The sequence below is a fragment of the Paramisgurnus dabryanus genome, chromosome 1 (assembly GCF_030506205.2).
Source record: "Paramisgurnus dabryanus chromosome 1, PD_genome_1.1, whole genome shotgun sequence".
In the NCBI taxonomy this organism is placed as follows: domain Eukaryota; kingdom Metazoa; phylum Chordata; class Actinopteri; order Cypriniformes; family Cobitidae; genus Paramisgurnus; species Paramisgurnus dabryanus.
In genome coordinates, this window is record NC_133337.1 from 39,486,880 (window position 1) to 39,506,580 (window position 19,701).

The 19,701-nt window shown below is 38.5% G+C and overlaps 1 protein-coding gene across 9 annotated transcripts in view; it reads left to right on the forward strand.

The window, feature by feature from the left end:
- LOC135743114 (IgGFc-binding protein-like) overlaps positions 1-17,064 on the forward strand; it is a 58,924-nt gene extending 41,860 nt beyond the window's left edge. For all 9 annotated transcript variants that reach the window (XM_065260667.1, XM_073814960.1, XM_073814964.1 and 6 more), the window contains 29 exons: positions 95-699; positions 910-1,465; positions 1,701-1,900; positions 2,190-2,325; positions 2,486-2,554; positions 2,693-2,743; positions 3,199-3,320; positions 3,429-3,707; positions 3,803-3,898; positions 3,989-4,142; positions 4,559-4,812; positions 4,917-5,063; positions 5,156-5,735; positions 5,825-6,411; positions 6,526-7,090; positions 7,223-7,827; positions 8,038-8,590; positions 8,808-9,007; positions 10,884-11,093; positions 11,213-11,401; positions 11,506-11,795; positions 12,158-12,429; positions 12,746-12,865; positions 12,949-13,133; positions 13,551-13,708; positions 14,821-15,063; positions 15,145-15,307; positions 16,460-16,562; positions 16,681-17,064. In XM_065260667.1, the coding sequence (XP_065116739.1) occupies positions 95-699; positions 910-1,465; positions 1,701-1,900; positions 2,190-2,325; positions 2,486-2,554; positions 2,693-2,743; positions 3,199-3,320; positions 3,429-3,707; positions 3,803-3,898; positions 3,989-4,142; positions 4,559-4,812; positions 4,917-5,063; positions 5,156-5,735; positions 5,825-6,411; positions 6,526-7,090; positions 7,223-7,827; positions 8,038-8,590; positions 8,808-9,007; positions 10,884-11,093; positions 11,213-11,401; positions 11,506-11,795; positions 12,158-12,429; positions 12,746-12,865; positions 12,949-13,133; positions 13,551-13,708; positions 14,821-15,063; positions 15,145-15,307; positions 16,460-16,562; positions 16,681-16,784 (7,796 nt within the window). In that variant the 3' untranslated portion in view covers positions 16,785-17,064. The remainder of the gene's footprint in view (positions 1-94; positions 700-909; positions 1,466-1,700; positions 1,901-2,189; positions 2,326-2,485; positions 2,555-2,692; positions 2,744-3,198; positions 3,321-3,428; positions 3,708-3,802; positions 3,899-3,988; positions 4,143-4,558; positions 4,813-4,916; positions 5,064-5,155; positions 5,736-5,824; positions 6,412-6,525; positions 7,091-7,222; positions 7,828-8,037; positions 8,591-8,807; positions 9,008-10,883; positions 11,094-11,212; positions 11,402-11,505; positions 11,796-12,157; positions 12,430-12,745; positions 12,866-12,948; positions 13,134-13,550; positions 13,709-14,820; positions 15,064-15,144; positions 15,308-16,459; positions 16,563-16,680) is intronic.
- The last annotated feature ends 2,637 nt before the right edge of the window (positions 17,065-19,701 follow it).

Here is a 19,701-nt window from a genome sequence, read left to right on the forward strand (position 1 = left end):
ACTGATTATTGCTTAATTAATTACTTTTACATTCAGTTGCAAAGTGCTGATAGCATTGCTCATTCTCATGATTCCCATTATGCTTTGTTTCCAGATCCCATCTGTCCACTCAATACCCATTATGAATTGTGTGGCACAACCTGTCCTGCGTCCTGCCCTAGTCTCTCATTTCCCTTTCAGTACACCTTGCAGTGCCAGGAGGGATGTCAGTGTAATGATGGACTTGTTCTGAATGGAGATCAGTGTGTGCCTCCAACAGGTTGTGGTTGCCACTATGCTGGACGTTATCGGCAGCCTGGAGAGCAGTTCTGGCATGGTGAAGAGTGTCAGTCGTTGTGTGTTTGTGATGGAATTACTGGAAATGTCCAATGCACACCATCATCTTGCAGTGAACAAGAAGTCTGCCGTGTGGTGGATGGAGAGTACGGCTGTCATCCCAATCCCCATGCTAGCTGTTCTGCTTCAGGAGACCCACATTATGTATCTTTTGATGGAACCTACTTTGATTTTCAGGGCACATGCAGATATGTGCTGGCCACAGTATGTAATGACACTCGTGGGCTTCCGGTCTTCCAGGTTGACGCACGAAATGAGGCGTGGTGGGGATCCACAGTTTCAGTTACCGTTCAAGTTTTTGTCAATGTCTCTGGGCATCTTGTGAACATGACACAGGACATGAATGGTTATTCTTCTGTTCAGGTAAGCAAACATTATACAATCATTATAATTTTCAGTGCTAAACAAAAATTTTAAAATTAAATTAATGATTAATTCAATCCTAATAATGCCTTTTATTAGTGATACAAGCACTACTTTTGCAAGCTTGTGTGATGTCCTCAACTATTCGCTAAGTTGTATTTAGTCACAATTTGTCTGCTTAGTGTAACTTATCTGTTTTTTTCTATTTAGATTGATGGAGAGATCAGAAATCTCCCAATCCTACTTGACTCTGGCAGGGTATCGGTCTACTCTACTGGATCACAAATAGTTGTTTCAACTGACTTTGGTTTCAGTGTGACTTACGGCTTCTGGGCAGTAAACATCATTGTACCTGCAGACTACAGAGGAGTTACGTGTGGACTCTGTGGCAACTTTAATGGTCATACAGAAGATGACTTCATGACTCCTTCAGGTTCTTTGGCACCATCAGCAGATCAGTTTGGGGCAGAATGGAAGGTTGAGGAGGAAGTGCAATGCAATGATAGATCTGGAAATGATCCAGATCCATTGTGCCAAGATCAGACCATTGCTCAAAGTCTGTGTGAGATCATCAGGGACAACCAGGGCCCATTCAGCTTCTGCCATGCTGTTGTAGATCCACAAGCATACTTTAATGACTGTTCATTTGATGTGTGCCTCTCTGGAAACAGTAATGATGTCTTGTGTCACTCTTTGGAATCCTATATGAGGGCTTGTCAATCTGCCAATGTTGTTGTCTTCCCCTGGAGAGAAAGTGCATCCTGTGGTAAGTGACTGGAAGTGGGAAAATACCAGTTTATTTTACCCAAAATGTAATTCAAAATGTGTTGCTTGGATATTTGTCTTACTTTCATTTTATTTCTAAAATAAACAAATACAGTAAGTTTATCATAAAGGTTGTACTGTATGACCCTAACAAATAATTTGATGATATAGTACTTTGCTATCTTTACATTTTTCTCATCTTTGTGATGAATATATATTGTTTGTTTTATTGACAGTCATGCCGTGTCAGTTAGAGAACAGTCACTATGAGTTGTGTGGCACAGACTGTGGTCATACGTGTGCAAGCAGTGTTGATGCTAGTTGTGAACACACATGTTCAGAGGGTTGTTTCTGTAATGATGGATTTGTGAGGAGCTCAGGACTCTGTGTACCTGTAGAGCAATGCGGCTGCTTGTATGATGGATTCTACTATCATGTGAGTGTTTTAACTTTGTTTTTTATGTTAATGTAAGCTTCAGTATATCAAGTCAAAATATATTCTATCAAATGGAGAAGTAGTGAAAGTACAGACAGTATGTTAAGTGTCAAATGTTGCAATGGTGGTATCACAATAGTACTTTGACATATGGAGTACTTGGTAGTTGATTTTTGTAATTACTACATGTTGTGCTTCTTTACAGAACAAAAGTTGGTGACAGTAATGCATTTATTGGTAAACTAATTTGTTACAAAATTAAAATGTAATAATTGTTATGTTTTAATAGATTGGTGAACAGTTCTTAAGTTCAGAGTGTTCTCAATACTGTGAGTGTTTTGGCCCAAATGATCTGCGTTGTTCTGCATACTCTTGCCCACCGACTATGGAGTGTACAGTCAGAAATGGACATCGTGGCTGCTATGGTGATAAGCTGTCTGGTTTTATATTTTTATCATTATATATTGTAAAGGAACATAATAGTAAACAAGCAAGACAAGCAGTTGTTTTGGGGTTTTATGATCAACAATTCAAAAATACAGTACATAATAAAAAACTTTATTTATTGTTGTTTATTTCTTTTAGATGGTTGGGGCTTTACTCCTACTACTGTTGTACCGACGACAACTTCAATTAGAGAAACCACTGACACAGGTATGTACAGTCTGATGGATTACAGTCTGGAGGACTGTATTACTGAATTGACAAATGGTGTTTACATCAGTGCCAAAACCTTTCAAGTTTTTTCTTTATTAGTTCTTCATTTGATGTTTGTTCATTTCTTTTACGTAGATGGTCGAGGCTTTACTCATACTACTGTTGAAACCACTGACAATATAACTGGTATGTGCTGTATCTTCTGTTGGAGGACTGTCTTACTGAATTGCCTGAGGAGTGACTGTATAAAATTGAATAAAAGTGTGTGTGAAATCTGTGTTGAACTAGTTCCTTTGCAGATCACAATTGATGATTTGTGTTTGATTTTAGACATACTGTGCAATTTAATATTATTGTTATTATAGTATATGTTGGCCTTATCCTGTTATATCCATTGTTTCTTTCAATGACCAAAGATATACAGATAGAGCCTTACAGAGATAAACAAACAACAATCATACAAAGAGAAAAGAAAGAAGTCAATTTTACAGGGCAGAAAATAATATGATATACTAAAGAATAGTGGAACAGAAGAGGATGATCTGATTTTAATTGACCTGATTATATGCATGATGCTGGTCACTGAAATGCTGTATATATTTGTATGTACTGTATGTAATATTATATATACTTTGTTTCAGTCCCATTTTACCCATTTGGATCTGGAGACACAGTAAATGAACGCTCTGATGATGGAAGTTCTGCAGTCATTTACCTCCTGCAACCATTTATATTTTTTGGACACACATACAACCAAATCTATGTAAGTAAACCTTTTGAAATTCATTATTTATGAATCTGTTTAGATCTAAAAGATTAGGGGATGATGTTTTAAGGATTCTGTTCATCATAATAAATCCATGTTTCTCAGGTCAACAACAATGGACACTTGACTTTTGATGGACCATGGTACAGCTACTCCCCATACAGCTTTCCAGGTCATGATGGCAAAGACATCATCGCTCCATTCTGGACTGATATTGATAACCGTGGTAACGGTGTGATCTCATATCAGCAGTACACCTCTGGCGATGTCCTCACACAAGCTACACAAGACATAAATCAATACTTCCCTGATCTGAGCTTTTCTGCTTCATGGGTCTTTGTTGCAACTTGGGACAGAGTGGCATATTATTCATATTCAGGAACTGTAAGAAACCCAGTTCACTTTTGTCCAATAAAACATTTAAATAACAAAACGATGACTAAACCTTTCAATATTGAAAACTTCTTATATACTTACAGGAAACATCTTTCCAAGTGGTTTTGATTTCAAATGGCCATCTCTCATTTGTTTTAATGAACTATGGTAGAATTGCTCCATCACAGCGATATGTACAGGTATGCACATTATGAAAATCTAATAAAAGAAAATCGAATCTAATTGTATTATCTGTAACAAACTAAGTAGACATCTGGATCTTTTTTTAGGCTGGTTATGACAACATGGACTCCAGCTATTATTTCTCAATTACTGGATCACTCCAGACTGACTTCACAGGCTTATCATACAGCAGCAATGTCAATGTAACAGGCAGATGGGCCTTCAGAACAGATTATGGACCACAGGGCTGTCAGTTCAATGGTAATTTATTTTCCCAGTTTTCCCAGTGCATATTTGATATTAACAGCTGACAAGCAATTTGTTGACATGGTGAAGCACCTAGGTTTTAAAGTCCAGCAATCACTGTAAACCGCATACATGTTGTGTTTTGGGTAGCAGTCCTCAGCATAGAATGCTGCCATATTAATGTGCATGGCTTCTTTGTGCTTGAACATTTAAATTGGTTGGCTGCCTAACCAGCAAGCCTCATTAGGTTATCCAGCTTCAGTAGAATCAACTGTTAATCAGGGGTTTTGGATGCTGAACAACAAAGCAGCATGAATCAGCTTGGACTAGCTTTAAAATTCATTCTGATCTAAGCTGATTTTCTTCCAGTGCTTTAAAGAAAGATATTTGGTGTTTATATCCACAAAACTTACAGTAAGTCTTTGTTTCAGGTTTTTCAGTGCAATTGGGAGATTCTTTCTGGAGTGATGCCACCTGTCAGGAGAGATGCACCTGTACCAGCAGAGGCCTCCAGTGCAGTCTGGAACCCTGCACTTATTCCCAAGCATGCCGTGCAGCAGCTTTCCAATACTCTTGTCAGAACATTCCAAGACAAACCTGCACCATCTCTGGAGATCCTCACTACTACACCTTTGACAATCAGATTTTTCACTTTCAGGGAACTTGCACTTATGTTCTCTCTGAGGTTAGCTTTTTGAAACAAAAGTGTTTATGTATTTACATTTGTCATCTAATTGTGTGATGGAATTTGTAATTCTTTAATAATTCTGATGATGTATCATTGTTTAGGCTTGTGGAAATGGCTTGCCAAACTATCGCATTGAGGGCAAAAATGACCATAGAGGTAGTACACACGTGTCATGGACTAGAATGGTCAGAGTGTTTGTGTATGACCAAGAAATTGAACTGATTAAAGATCACTATTATGAAGCAAAGGTTGGTATTACTATTACTACATTGTTATAATGGTGATGTGTTATTGAGGATCTTTTCATCTTCTTAAATTCTCTTGTCTCAACATTGTCCAGGTTAATGGTACCTTTAGAGCAACACCATTCACACTGAACAATGGCTCCATCCAGGTCTATCAGTCAGGTTTCACCTTGGTCATCAGCATAGACTTTGGTTTGGTGGTTACATATGATGCATACAGCTGGGTCACAATCTCTGTACCTTTTGAATATCAGAATGCCACATGTGGTTTGTGTGGAAACTTTAACCTGCATCCTGAAGATGATTTCCGTTCTCCATCTGGAGAGATACTGAGCTCAGATGTGGACTTTGCAAACTCTTGGCAAGTAGAGGGAGACACAGACCCTGAATGTCATAATGTCAGGTGCACTGGTCTGGCTTGTCTTGATTGTAGCACCAATGATATCAGTGTTTACAGTGATACAAACCACTGTGGGATCCTTGGAGATGTTTATGGTCCTTTTGCTCCCTGCCAATCTGTACTTGCACCACAGACGTATGTAGAGAACTGTGTCTACGATCTTTGCCTAGGAGGAGGATACCAACCAATTCTGTGTCAGGCTCTCAATGTGTATGCTGCTCAATGCCAACAACAGGGGGTACAACTAGGCCAGTGGAGACAACAGGGATTTTGTGGTAAGACAATTTGCATTTAACTTTAATCACTGTGCAAGGAGAAAGATCAGAGATTCTTGCATGTTTTACTTACACCCTCCTTTTTTCAGAGATTCAATGCCCTATTGAGCACAGCCACTTTGAGGCCCAAGGAACAAGTTGTCCAGCCACCTGCAGTGATCCCTCTGCTCCAATGAACTGTCCATTGCCCAATCAGGAGAGCTGTATCTGTGATGATGGGTACATTCTCAGTGCTGGTACATGTGTACCTCAAGCAGCCTGTGGGTGCACCTTTGAGGGATTCTATTATGCTGAGGGACAGTCAGTAGTGTTGGATGAGGACTGTGGCAGGCAATGTGTTTGCAGCAGCATGACAATGATCTGCTCTCAGCATCAGTGTGGTCCAGCAGAGGTGTGTGAAGTTCATAATGGTCAGAGAGGCTGCAGACCCACCAGCTATGCTACTTGTTCAGTTGAAGGCCTGGGTTCATATCACACCTTTGATGGACAAACTTTCAGATATCCTGGAGCTTGTGGACTGACCCTTGCAAGGGTTATGGCACCATCCCAACTGCCATCCTTTGCTTTGACAGTGGAGAAAGTGCCTAGAGGCCTTCAAGGTTTTGCTAGGTTCCTGAAGTTTGAGGCAGAAGGAACTCAGGTCCTCATAGAAATGGGAGAAGGTAGCAATGTACAGGTTAGCCAAAATGCTTTTTCTATTAAGTTTTTCCTGTATTAAAAACAATTTACCTAGCGTTAAATCATTCATATGCTAGATCATTCAACATTTGTTCTCCATTCCCATACACAGGTGGATGGACAGATGGTTGGTTTGCCCATCAGTGTTGGTTCCAGTCAGATCCGCATCTATCACAGCAGTGTGAGGGGATTTGTTCTGGAAACAAACTTTGGGGTGACCATCAGAGCTGACTGGCCACACATTGTCCGAATAACAGCACCAAGCACTTACAGTGGTACACTCGGAGGTCTATGTGGGAACTTCAATGAAAACATTAACGATGAGTTTTACAGCCCAGATGGTGTCCTACAGAACGACACCCAGACATTTGCAGACAGCTGGCGTGATGGGTCCCTATCAGCCCAGTGTGAGGACCCAGCTGACCTCTGGGAACCAGGACAATATCAGAACAGCAGTCAGTTCAGTGAGCATTGCAACATCATGATATTGCCTGATGGACCATTTGCTGAGTGCAGCAGAACACTAGACCCTTCACAACGCATACAAGGTTGCATTCAGATGTTGGAGCAGACAAGAGGTGCCAGGGAGGCTCTATGTGAGGCCCTGCGGGGATACACACTGCTCTGCCAACAGAAAGGCATCACAGTTGGAGAGTGGAGGAGCATTACCTACTGTGGTTAGTATCTTGTAATTTATAAGATTTGCAGATTCAAAACTGATTATTGCTTAATTAATTACTTTTACATTCAGTTGCAAAGAGCTGATAGCATTGCTCATTCTCATGATTCCCATTATGCTTTGTTTCCAGATCCCATCTGCCCACTAAATACCCATTATGAATTGTGTGGCACATCCTGTCCTGCGTCCTGCCCTAGTCTCTCATTTCCCTTTCAGTACACCTTGCAGTGCCAGGAGGGATGCCAGTGTAATGATGGACTTGTTCTGAATGGAGATCAGTGTGTGCCTCCAACAGGTTGTGGTTGCCACTATGCTGGACGTTATCGGCAGCCTGGAGAGCAGTTCTGGCATGGTGAAGAGTGTCAGTCTTTGTGTGTTTGTGATGGAATTACTGGAAATGTCCAATGCACACCATCATCTTGCAGTGAACAAGAAGTCTGCCGTGTGGTGGATGGAGAGTACGGCTGTCATCCCAATCCCCATGCTAGCTGTTCTGCTTCAGGAGACCCACATTATGTATCTTTTGATGGAACCTACTTTGATTTTCAGGGCACATGCAGATATGTGCTGGCCACAGTATGTAATGACACTCGTGGGCTTCCGGTCTTCCAGGTTGACGCACGAAATGAGGAGTGGTGGGGATCCACAGTTTCAGTTACCGTTCAAGTTTTTGTCAATGTCTCTGGGCATCTTGTGAACATGACACAGGACATGAATGGTTATTCTTCTGTTCAGGTAAGCAAACATTATACAATCATTATAATTTTCAGTGCTAAACAAAAATTTTAAAATTAAATTAATGATTAATTCAATCCTAATAATGCCTTTTATTAGTGATACAAGCATTACTTTTGCAAGCTTGTGTGGTGTCCTCAACTATTTGCTAAGTTGTATTTAGTCACAATTTGTCTGCTTAGTGTAACTTATCTGTTTTGTTCTATTTAGATTGATGGAGAGATCAGAAATCTCCCAATCCTACTTGACTCTGGCAGGGTATCGGTCTACTCCACTGGATCACAAATAGTTGTTTCAACTGACTTTGGTTTCAGTGTGACTTACGGCTTCTGGGCAGTAAACATCATTGTACCTGCAGACTACAGAGGAGTTACGTGTGGACTCTGTGGCAACTTTAATGGTCATACAGAAGATGACTTCATGACTCCTTCAGGTTCTTTGGCACCTTCAGCAAATCAATTTGGAGCAGAATGGAAGGTTGAGGATGAAGTGCCATGCAGTGATAGATCTGGAGATGATGGTCCATTGTGCCAAGATCAGACCATTGCTCAAAGTCTGTGTGAGATCATCAGGGACAACCAGGGCCCATTCAGCTTCTGCCATGCTGTTGTAGATCCACAAGCATACTTTAATGACTGTTCATTTGATGTGTGCCTCTCTGGAAACAGTAATGATGTCTTGTGCCACTCTTTGGAATCCTATATGAGGGCTTGTCAATCTGCCAATGCTGTTGTCTTCCCGTGGAGAGAAAGTGCATCCTGCGGTAAGTTACTGGAAGTGGGAAACAGTTATTAGCACATAATGTAATTCAAACTATGTTGCTTAATGTATTTGAATTATTTTGCATAGTGTTTGTAACAACAGTAAGTGTATTATACAGGGTGAAAGATACTAAGAAAAAAATTGATGGTATAGTGCTTTGCTATCTTTAAATTTTGTTCATCTTTGTGATAAATATACTTTGTTTGTTTCATTGACAGTCATGCCGTGTCAGTTAGAGAACAGTCACTATGAGTTGTGTGGCACAGACTGTGGTCATACGTGTGCCAGCAGTGTTGATGCTAGTTGTGAACACACATGTTCAGAGGGTTGTTTCTGTAATGATGGATTTGTGAGGAGCTCAGGACTCTGTGTACCTGTAGAGCAATGCGGCTGCTTGTATGATGGATTCTACCATGATGTGAGTATTTAAACTTTGCTTTTATAAGCTTTACTGGTTACAGGTTATTTCTTTTTATGGATGAGTATGTCAAGTACTGTGGTTATACTATTGTATACTATTGACCAATGGTGGTATCAGAAAATTGTTTTTGATATATACTGTATTTGAAGAGTTTGGTTCCAAAACGCAATATATCCATTTTTACTAATTTGGGTAAAAATGTGTTTTTTATACCAATAAAGTGACAAGATGAAAACAGAGCATCTTTAGGTTATAATTACATTACATGTTTTCAAAATGCTAAATCTATTGAATTAGTATATAAATGTGCATTCATCTTTGCCATGTTATATTCATTTACTTGACTAGTGGTAAACACTGATTAAAAAAACAAAACAAAAAAAAAACATTAATGGCATTAATCCAAACACTTACTTTGTCATATTAAGAACACTGTCATTAGTTATGTAGTATTCAAGTCCGGCCTCGAGACCAATTTCTGCTTTCTCGGACTCGTTCCTTCTCGGACCACAGTGAGAGCAGGACTCGTAATTTCAGAAAGAGTCCTCGAGACCGGCTCATTTTTTAAACACAATGCAACGTTGAATTGCATTATTTGAAAATGACATCCCATGGTGAAATACAAAGATACTGCCATAGTCCATATCAAGACGTTAAGACTGCTCCTCTAAACAATTCCCAATCTACCTTAGTCTGTAGGCCTAACAGTTGATTATTAACTTGGGTGATATTAAATCATGAATATGAAAACTGATATGTTTTATAGTCTTGGTCTCGACTCGGTCTCAACTCATAAAGGATTTGGTCTCGAGTCGGATCTGCTTCCTTAAAGAAGAATTTCATAAATAGAAACATTAATCTTTATTGAAAGTGTGTCATATTTGTACTTCTCCTGTCTCAGCAGCAACTGAGAAAATGATGCATGACCATTCAAAAACATGACTGATGTTCTGACTGTACAAAGATTTATGCAAATGGGTGAATTGTCCCTTTAAAGACTCTTGACTCAGACTCAACTCTATTTGAAAACCAACAGTCTCGGACTCGACCCTTCAAAGACTCGGTCTTGACTCAGACTCGGCATAAGCGGACTCATCCCCATCACTAACTGTCATTGTTGCTGTCATCCTTGGGACATCGTTGCTGAACTTTTTCACAGCGACCAGCTGTAAAATGTTTTGCTCCTGCTCGATTTTCGTTGACTTTAAGTAAAATAATGGAAAGGTTTTCATAAGATCCCCTTGGGTCAATGTGTTAGCATGACAGAAGCTTGATGCTGTTGTGTGAGAACAATCAACAGCCTGCATTTTTCCTTACTATTTGAATTTGATGGATTACGTTTCTTTTCCGTCACAGAAACCCACCACAGGTTAACCAGTGCCATCAAAAGTATTATTTTGTTTTTGGTTGTTAGTTGATCATGAAGTACAAAGTAGATGAGAAAAACTAGCATATTTATGTATTAAAAGTGCTGCCCTATTTATTTACAAAGTGTGGAATTGTGCGCTGTGATTGGTTAAGCAAATTTATTGCATTCTGCAGAGAAGGTGGACTGCGGTTTGTCGCGATTGGAAAAAAATGGGAGAAACGATTACAGAATAACATGGCGTATATCGGATTTTGCGTAAAATTACAAATGAACTTTTTAATACTGACCTGATACAATACAGGTTTTGGCATTAACACTTTTTTTAATGGCATTTAACCCGTTTTGGAACAAAACTCTTCATTTTTTAGTTGATTATTACTGTCTTCAGAGCACTGCCTTTTGTGGTTCTAAAAAGAAGAAAATGTGGTGACATCATGGCACTCAATGGTAATCCCTTTTTTAATTAGCTGAAGAAATGAACGTTCAATCATTATTTTTTAATAGATTGGTGAACAGTTCTGGAATTCAGAATGTTCTCAACGCTGTGAGTGTTTTGGCCCGAATGATCTGCGTTGTTCTGCATCCTCTTGCCCACCGACCATGGAGTGTACAGTCAGAAATGGACATCGTGGCTGCTACGGCGAAATGTCCACGTGTACAGTATGGGGTGACCCTCACTACATCACCTTTGATGGGGCTGTGGCCCACTTTCAGGTATGAATTGATCAAGTTCAAAACAGCAAAGTCCTCACAACTTTATTACCAACTCATGACAGAATATTAGTGAAAGTACTTAAAAGTACTTATTGACGCATTGTGTCAATTTCTATCAGGGAACGTGTTCATATGAGATCGCCCAGACCTGTGGTAACGCTACTGATGAAGATCTGGAGTTCCGTGTGGTGGCCACCAACAGGCACCGTGGAAACATGGCGGTGTCATTTGTGTCTGTAGTGGATGTTTGGCTGTCCCACCATGGACAACAGGCACAAATCACTATTGGACAGAACAGAAGACTTAAAGTAAGTTAGATTTTATATTGTCAAAGCAAATACATTTGTCTTTATCTTTCGTTTGCTCCAAATTTGTAATTTTTAATGAATTTAATTCTTTAATTTCCATCCAGGTTAATGGGAACTCCACTGACTCATCAGCTTTCCAAATCAGAGATCTTGTTGAAGTATATGAGGAGCCGGGATTTGTGGTTTTGAATGCATTCAATGAATTCACCGTCCATTTTGATGGTCATAGCACCCTTCTAGTCAGGCTGAGCCAAGGTTTCCATGGATCCGTATGTGGAATGTGTGGCAATTACAATGGAGACCCAACAGATGATATCGCATCACCCAACGGAGATCTTGCACCTAATGATAATGACTTTGGTAACAGCTGGATATCAGACACCAGTACACCAGGGTAAGATGTGTGGGACTTTAAAGTAGTGGCTCCAGCTTCTGGACAAATGTCTCTTCTGGAGGGGTTCATATTTATTCAAAGAAATCAATTCAATTCAAATGTATTTCTATACTGTAGCACGTTTAAATCAGTATGTGAAACACTTGCATGAAGAAATTCATGCCATTTGATTCAGTTCAGTTTTACCTTCATTGATAAAAATACTTATAACCTCAGGAGGACATCAGATTTTGAATTTACAATGCTTTTACAAAGATACAAAACCAAAACAGCACTGGCACCACATTCTTGTCTTTGAGACATTGCGTTGATGCACATTAAACTGACCTAAATTTTTCTTGATTGTTGTGTTTATTTTTCAGATGTGGTGCGAGCGATCGGACCGGAGATCCTGACGAGTGTCCATTCAAACAGGAGTATTCTGATCTGTGCGGTATTATCACCAACACAACCGGACCCTTCCAGCAATGCCATCATCATGTTGACCCTGCACCGTACTATTACTCCTGTGTGTATGACCTGTGTCTCTACACAGCACAAAATGGCATGTTGTGTTCAGCTGTTCAGGCTTATGAGGCGGCTTGTGTCGTATTGGGCACACAGATCCCAGAATGGCGCTCCACTCTGCAGTGCCGTAAGTCAAAATTCTCAACATGCAACAAAACCAATCTGTCCACCATGATACCTATCCCACAGCATCATATTCAAAACTTTACTTTATTTTTGGCTTAATACTTCCTTTTAAAAAATAGTTCACTCAAATAAATGGGGCCCATTGACTTTTCATAGTAGGAAAAAAATTACTATAGTCAAGTCAATTAACAACTCCTTTAAGTTTAATTTACCTGTAAACCCAAACATAAATGTATAATAAATCAGGGGACCCAAAATTTGTCATGTGTCTATGTGTTGTATAAAATAATAATCTATTTCATCTGTTTTCTAATTAGCTGAGAGAGATCCCTGTTCTAAGCTCAACTGTACTGAAGATGAATGGTGTGGAGAGAACAACGGTGTTTACGGCTGTTTATGCAATGAGAACCAAACCAGATCTGATCCTGACTCTTTTGGTTAGAATCTTCCCTTTACAATATCTGAAATATAAACATTTTCTTCATTTTCTTAATCTTCGCAATCTGTTTTTATCTCTCAGATTTCTTTGAAACCTGTGAAAGCAGTACAGGATCTATATCTATATCTCGCTGTCAGCTCTTTGAAGCTGGTTTTTCAGCTCATGGCCTGCACCTCAATGATCCCAGCTGCAGAGGAATCATCCAGAACGGCCGAGTGGAGTTTAGTTTTGATAACAATGGACACACCTGTGGTACAAATCTTATGGTGAGACTCAATATCTACGTAGTGTTGAAATACTCTCAATCTATACCTCAATAACTTCCATCCCTACTGAAAAATACAGCAAATACCAGCATAAGCTGATAGCTGGTTTTAGCTGGTTTAAGGTGGCAGTTGCTGGTCTAAACTGGTCCTCCCAGCCTGGAAAAGTTGGTCAAGCTAGTGGGTCAGCTTGTCTTCCAGCCTGACCAGCTAAGTCCAGCTAGAGCAGCTTAAAAAGTGACTAAAACACAGCTAGACCAGCTTGCTACAACAGCAATACCAGCTAAAACCAAGCTGGGAGACCAGCTAAAACCAGCTCAATGAAATGAACCCTTTTCACAATTTGTTCAATCTAAAAAAAATTCTAAATCATTGATTTCTTTCTAATTTTTAACTTAAAACAATGTTTGTGATCCACAGGCCAATGGCACTCATATCATCTATGAGAACTTTATTTTGGGAGCACCACGGTCATCTGAAGGTCTCATTAGCAGAGAAAGAATTCTGCAGATATCTTTCAGCTGTGTTTACCCACAAACCCAAACACTTTCTATGATTGAAATCAACCCACTGGAGAGGTCAGACTGCATTTCTACTTTGCTACACATATAAAAGACAGTCAATATACAAGAATAATACCCAAATAGGCTATATTCACTTATCTTAATAAATGATGTCAAGATTGTGAATCCACTGTGTCACCATTAAATTGATAGGACATTATCAGATTTCAATGATAAAACAGTACTTTATCAGTCTCCATTTTTATATCTAAAGTCTCCCTGTACATTATTAAAATAGAAATGTCCTCAGCATTTACATTACTTTATTTACTGTATTGACAGTTGTCCATTTTACATTTTAAACATCTTCTCCCGGACTCCCCCACCTGCCATACCATATGACCAGAAGTAAAGACAGATGTTTTTGAGGAGGGGAGGATATTTGCATTTTAAAGATTATGAGGGCACATGCATTATTACAAAACAAATTATAGTTTTTCGTTTTATTTTCATGGCGACTCTAAGTACTGAATGTGCATGAAAACATCACCCAATTTCGATGCTGTTACGTTTTTTTTTGCGCAATCCAGTCATCCAATTATATAGATCAGTGTCTCTATTCAACCTGATCTCACGAATTTCCGTGCCATAGTCACGGAATGTTTTGCTCATTTTTCCGTGCCATTCTCACGGATCTCCGCATATTTCCATGGCCCTGCCACAGACTTTCTTTTCTGTGGCATTCTCACGGATTGGTTACTCAACTGTTTTGTCCTATTTTCTTACCATTGTCGCTTCGGTTTAGGGTTAGATTTACATAAAATGACATTCCTACCTAAACCCAACTCTAACCCCAATGCCAGGCGACAATTGATTAATGTTTAGAAAAAATTAAAGAACACATCAGAAAAAATTGTATAAACCAATAGTTAAAGTGACAAACTAACACAAACACCAAATCTAACCCTAAACCGAAGCGACAATGGTTTGAAAATAGGAAAAATCAGTTGAGAAACCAATCCGTGAGAATGCCACGGAAAAGAAAGTCTGTGGCAGGGCCACGGAAATATGCCGAGATCCGTGAAAATGCCACGGAAAAATTAGTGACTATCCCACGAAACTTTGTGAGATCATGTTGCTCTATTCCATAGATTTATTTTAACTGATCTATGTTGATGTTTTCCCAGTCGTGTGAACAAGAATCTTGTTGGTCAAGGGATGTATCAGGTCCGAATGATCCCATATCATGACGTTGGGTTCTCTCAGCCCTTCACTGGTAGTGTGGATGCAGAACTCAACCAGCAGATTTTTGTTGAGGTTCGTGTTGATGGGGTTGACAGTCGACAGTTGGTGACAGTGATTGACACATGTTGGGCTACACCTGTGAATGATCCAGATTACAGTCTGCGCTGGGATCTCATCACTGGAGAGTAAGAGACAAACATTTCTTTGTGTTTGCTGTAAAGTCTTTAAAGACGATGGGTTAAATAAATAATCCTCCTTATCCTCAGGTGTCCAAATCCACATGATAACACAGTGAAGCTTCTTCAGAATGGTGTCTCAACATCCAGCCGTTTCTCCTTCAGGATGTTCATCTTCAACTCTAACGCCACTAAAGTTTATCTGCACTGTGCTGTTCATCTTTGTATTCAGGCCAACAATCATTGCCAAGCTGTGAGTTTACAAAAAATCTATTTACTGTACACAAAACACTTTATTTCTACCTATGCATCACAAGTATTCTTGGATAAGGACATTGTTCTCTAAACAGAGGATTTTGGCTAGTATCTACTATAAATTTGACAAATTAATTTAAGATTATAAGACACATACATAAAATAATAATCTGGACTAACTCACATACAGTAGTACACACATCTCGTAATGAAATGGGTTACTTACTGAAATATAAACAGACAGGTAATATGGGTAAAAATGCATAAAAGTCTCCTCAGGTTTAATCGCTCACTCTATTTTGAATATGAAATTCCCTCTGTTGAGGCTGCATGTGTTACGTCACTAAGGGGACGTGCACACCAAAGCTTTTAATAGCGGCTGAAACGCCTGAAGGACGCAGAATGCCAGCTGTTTTTTCAGCTGAGTGTCTGCTGTTTTTTCCTTTTCTTTTGTTTACTTGCGGGGTTTCATTGGATGTTTAGGAAAAAATGTTTAAAGGCGCATGTCGCCAACGAGTAATGTGATCACATGACTGCAATTTGGTTAATTCAACTGGTTTGGACTAGAGCATCAGTGTGGTGTAAAAGGCAACTAAAACTGCTTTTGAAATTTTTCGCCTTTGGTCCAGAACAAATTAACCGAACTACAGATGTGAAAGTACCCTAAAGGGCGCTAGAATCAAAAAATAAGGTGGTGTGTACACCAAGGCGTTTATGCCAGCAGCTGGTGTATGTTTTCAATTGTTTCCAATGAAAGTGCTGTCCTTTCATAAACACCAGCAGCTGTTGTAGTTTTTTCACGCTGAGCACCCGCTCTGCAATCTTTCCGTGCTCATGTTCAACTTTGGGTGAAACGTTCAGCTCGTCAATGTCACTTCTCATGTGGCCGTAGAGGGAGGGAATATCCCAACAACCAACCAGCGCATTGTTTAACAACTGATAACCAAAGCAGAAGTATCAAAGCAACCAAAGCGCTCAGACGTCCACCTGGCATTTTCAGCCGCATTTAAACACTTTGGTGTACAAGGCCCCTAAAACTCTGATGACGTAAAGCTTACAAAATTTACAGATGTAATCCTGATATGATTGTATGGTTCTTGTGAAATCTTTAATATTTCAATTATCTGATGAAACATTTTCAATCTTTTAGCACTGTGGCTCCGGATATCACCAGAGGGTCGGCAGGTCTCTGGACTTCCATGACAGTTCTTCAATATCTATGGGTCCTTTTGTCTTGTCTGATAGAAATGCAGGTAAACATTTGCTTTAATATTCTTAATCTTCAGTTCCGGAAATACAAAGACTGTTTAATTTTAAAGTCTTATTAATTTGTGTTTTGTAAATTAATCATGCACTGAATCCTATTCACAGACACATGGGCTCCAGAAAAAGAGCCATTGTCGGGAGCTCCAGGTCTGTGTGGTTGTTTGATGATACTGTTGGTTTCACTTCTGAGTGCCCTCACCATCTTCTAGGACGTCTCCACAATGCACAATTTCTAATTTCAAAAGTTTCTATACTAAAGCTTAACATTTGCATTATCATATCTGTTATCTGATTTTGTTTTCTATAACACTAATGAAGGATTAGCACAGCACTTATTTTGATGCATATTTTTAGACTATTCTGTCTTATATGAAGAAATAAGATTTAAATTGATTGTAGATTTTCTTTTTTTATTGTCTCTCCTTTATAAATGCTTTATTGTGTTTAAAAAAAAAAACATATTGTAAAAAATAAAGTTCATACCAAGCATCAAAATGTGTAAAACATTGATTTGTTTGACTTTGAATATGGCATATTTGTTGGTGCCAGAAGAGTAGACTACTGTGGCCGGTTGCATACATCTTAAAAGTTAGTCATTCATTTTCATAACTGTTTTAAATATGTTACATAGAAAGGTAGATTGGTCTAATTTAAATCCAAATGAAACAACACCTCTTCACTGCTTGAATGCGTACAAAGTATTGTAACTTCTTTTTGGTAAATTTTTTTACTTGTGTGTTGAGGTTTATTTTTTTGTGTTTGTTGTAATGTGTATTAGACGGTATTTAAAATATTTGTGTGCAGAGATGTGTCTGAGGTAAGAATCAGATATCTTGTATGCACATCTGGGTGCTTTCTCAGGTTAAAGCGTCCATAACACATGCTGTTTCTGTGTATCTGTTGTTAATCTGGAGTACCTATAGAGTAGTATTACATCCTTCTCCGAAGAGTCTTTGGTTTTATCAGATTTATAAAAGACAGATTAGCTTTACAGATTATTTCCGGTAATGTACGAAAAAACTTGGAAGGAGGAGTTACGAGCTGCGTGAGGAGCGAGTCACGAGTTAACAGTTTATACAATACTGACTGGATAACTTCTGATTCATTACATGTTTGTGTCATTTATATAATATGCACTTACAGGCCTATTTCCAACATAACACAGAAGTCTTAATTACCGCATGTAACTCATGACACGGTTGGGACTTTTCAATGAAATGCAGCATTAAACAAACACACACGCAAAACTCCGCTACTACCCCGGATAAACAAACTATATCAATTGTTTCCATAATACTGTCTTTCTTCTCCTTACATCCAAAAACACACTCCTTCTTTCGTGCCATTGTTGAGTCTTGATATAAAACAAAGCTGTCACATGAAGTGATGCCTGTTCCTTAGCCTGTGACTCAGATCTCTCGCTGATTGACGTGTAGGCGTGGTTTAAAAGAAGTGATACATATAATTCCTTTGTCAATAAATTATTCATTTCTTTCACAAATACATTTTATTTTCATCTTATAAAAATGATGAGGCTGTTTTTGTAGTGTGAGTTTTTGATCCTGATGGACATCAGCCTCCTGCCAGAGAAGAGAGTTTGTGTCCAGGATGAGAGAAGTCAGGCTCAATCTTAACTGCTTCAGGGTCCTGGAGGTGTACAGGTCCTGAAAAGCTGGCGGGTTGGTCTTTGTAGTTCACTGATGGTGTTGCTTGTTTCTCATTGCATTAGGAGTGTGAAAGGTCATGAGGTCAAACCCAGTTGCATATCATTATCATCATCTGGGGAGTTTTTGCCAAGATAATGAGACTGACATATTTGCATGAAAAAGTCATAATTTTTACTTTCAGTTTTAAAGAATGTTGTTTTATAGAGAGTAAAACAATGTTCTTGTTTTGTTATAGTGCTTTGTTTTATAGAAAGAACATGAAAAAAGTCCATTTACTGTAACACAGAGTGCCAGAATGTGACAAAAAAAGTACATCTTAAAAGATCAGATGACCAATGAGATAAACCTCTCTTTCACCTACACTGGGGACCAAACATTTCAGAAGATAATGTGAACTTCTTTCTCTGAACTAGCTGGACATTAATGATAAAAAAATAGTCCATCACTACTTAAAGTATTTTTCGTTCAATCTTGACAGGCCAAATTTCCAGCATCCATCATATTCCTTCATTTTACAATTAATTGTGCAAAATTGCTTATTTGGCATTAGAAAATGACTTGCTATTATATGAAATAGTTAAAAACTGTTTAGTTCATTAAATGCGGCTTAAAGATGAAATCTATACATTTATTTGGTTGCAAAAAAATAACCTGTTATTGAGCAAGTGCATAAACAGTGTTGATTAACCCGGGTATTGTCCTTACTTAAACAATGAAGTAAAAATCACTTAATATTATGTGTTTTGGATGAATGGTAAAAAAAGTTTAGTTAATTTAACTTTTAAGTGTACAAAATCCATTTAACTTACACATTTAAGTAAACTGAAAATTATTAGTACATGTTGTGAGGAATACCCATAATCCTTAGCACCTGAATATTTTTATTTCTTTCTGCTTTTTACAGAATAAAAACTGATAAGAATTGTACGTCACCGTTCAGGTGATCAGTGTTTACTTATACATGAACCGTGATCAGCACATTTTATTGTTTTTCTTTCCACAATACTGACAATGCATGTCATAGTCACGTTCATTCAATGATTGACTTAAAGTCAATAATGAATTTTGGATTATAATACTATTTATAACACTAAAAGTAACATAAAGGAATTATATATTAAATCAAATTATATATTAAATCAAATTAAAATTAAGTTTACTGAACTTTGTTCAACTAGCAACTAATGCTTTTAGTGAAGACTACTAATGGCAACTTGATTTGTCTGCTTCACCCACTTAAGAGTTTCAACCAAGACTTTAATCACCGAGACAACAGCCCTTTTTCTATAAAGATACCTAAGAGAATGAGTTCTGGCTCTTCCTTTTCTTTTCTTAATCCTCGTTTGGGCTCCACGAACTTGGTTCATTCTTTATGCTTTTCTTCTTCACCTGAGATCTTGGGTTTAGGCCGTTAGGCCGAGATTCCAGTTCTTAATGGTTTCTTTATTTTTTTCTTAAC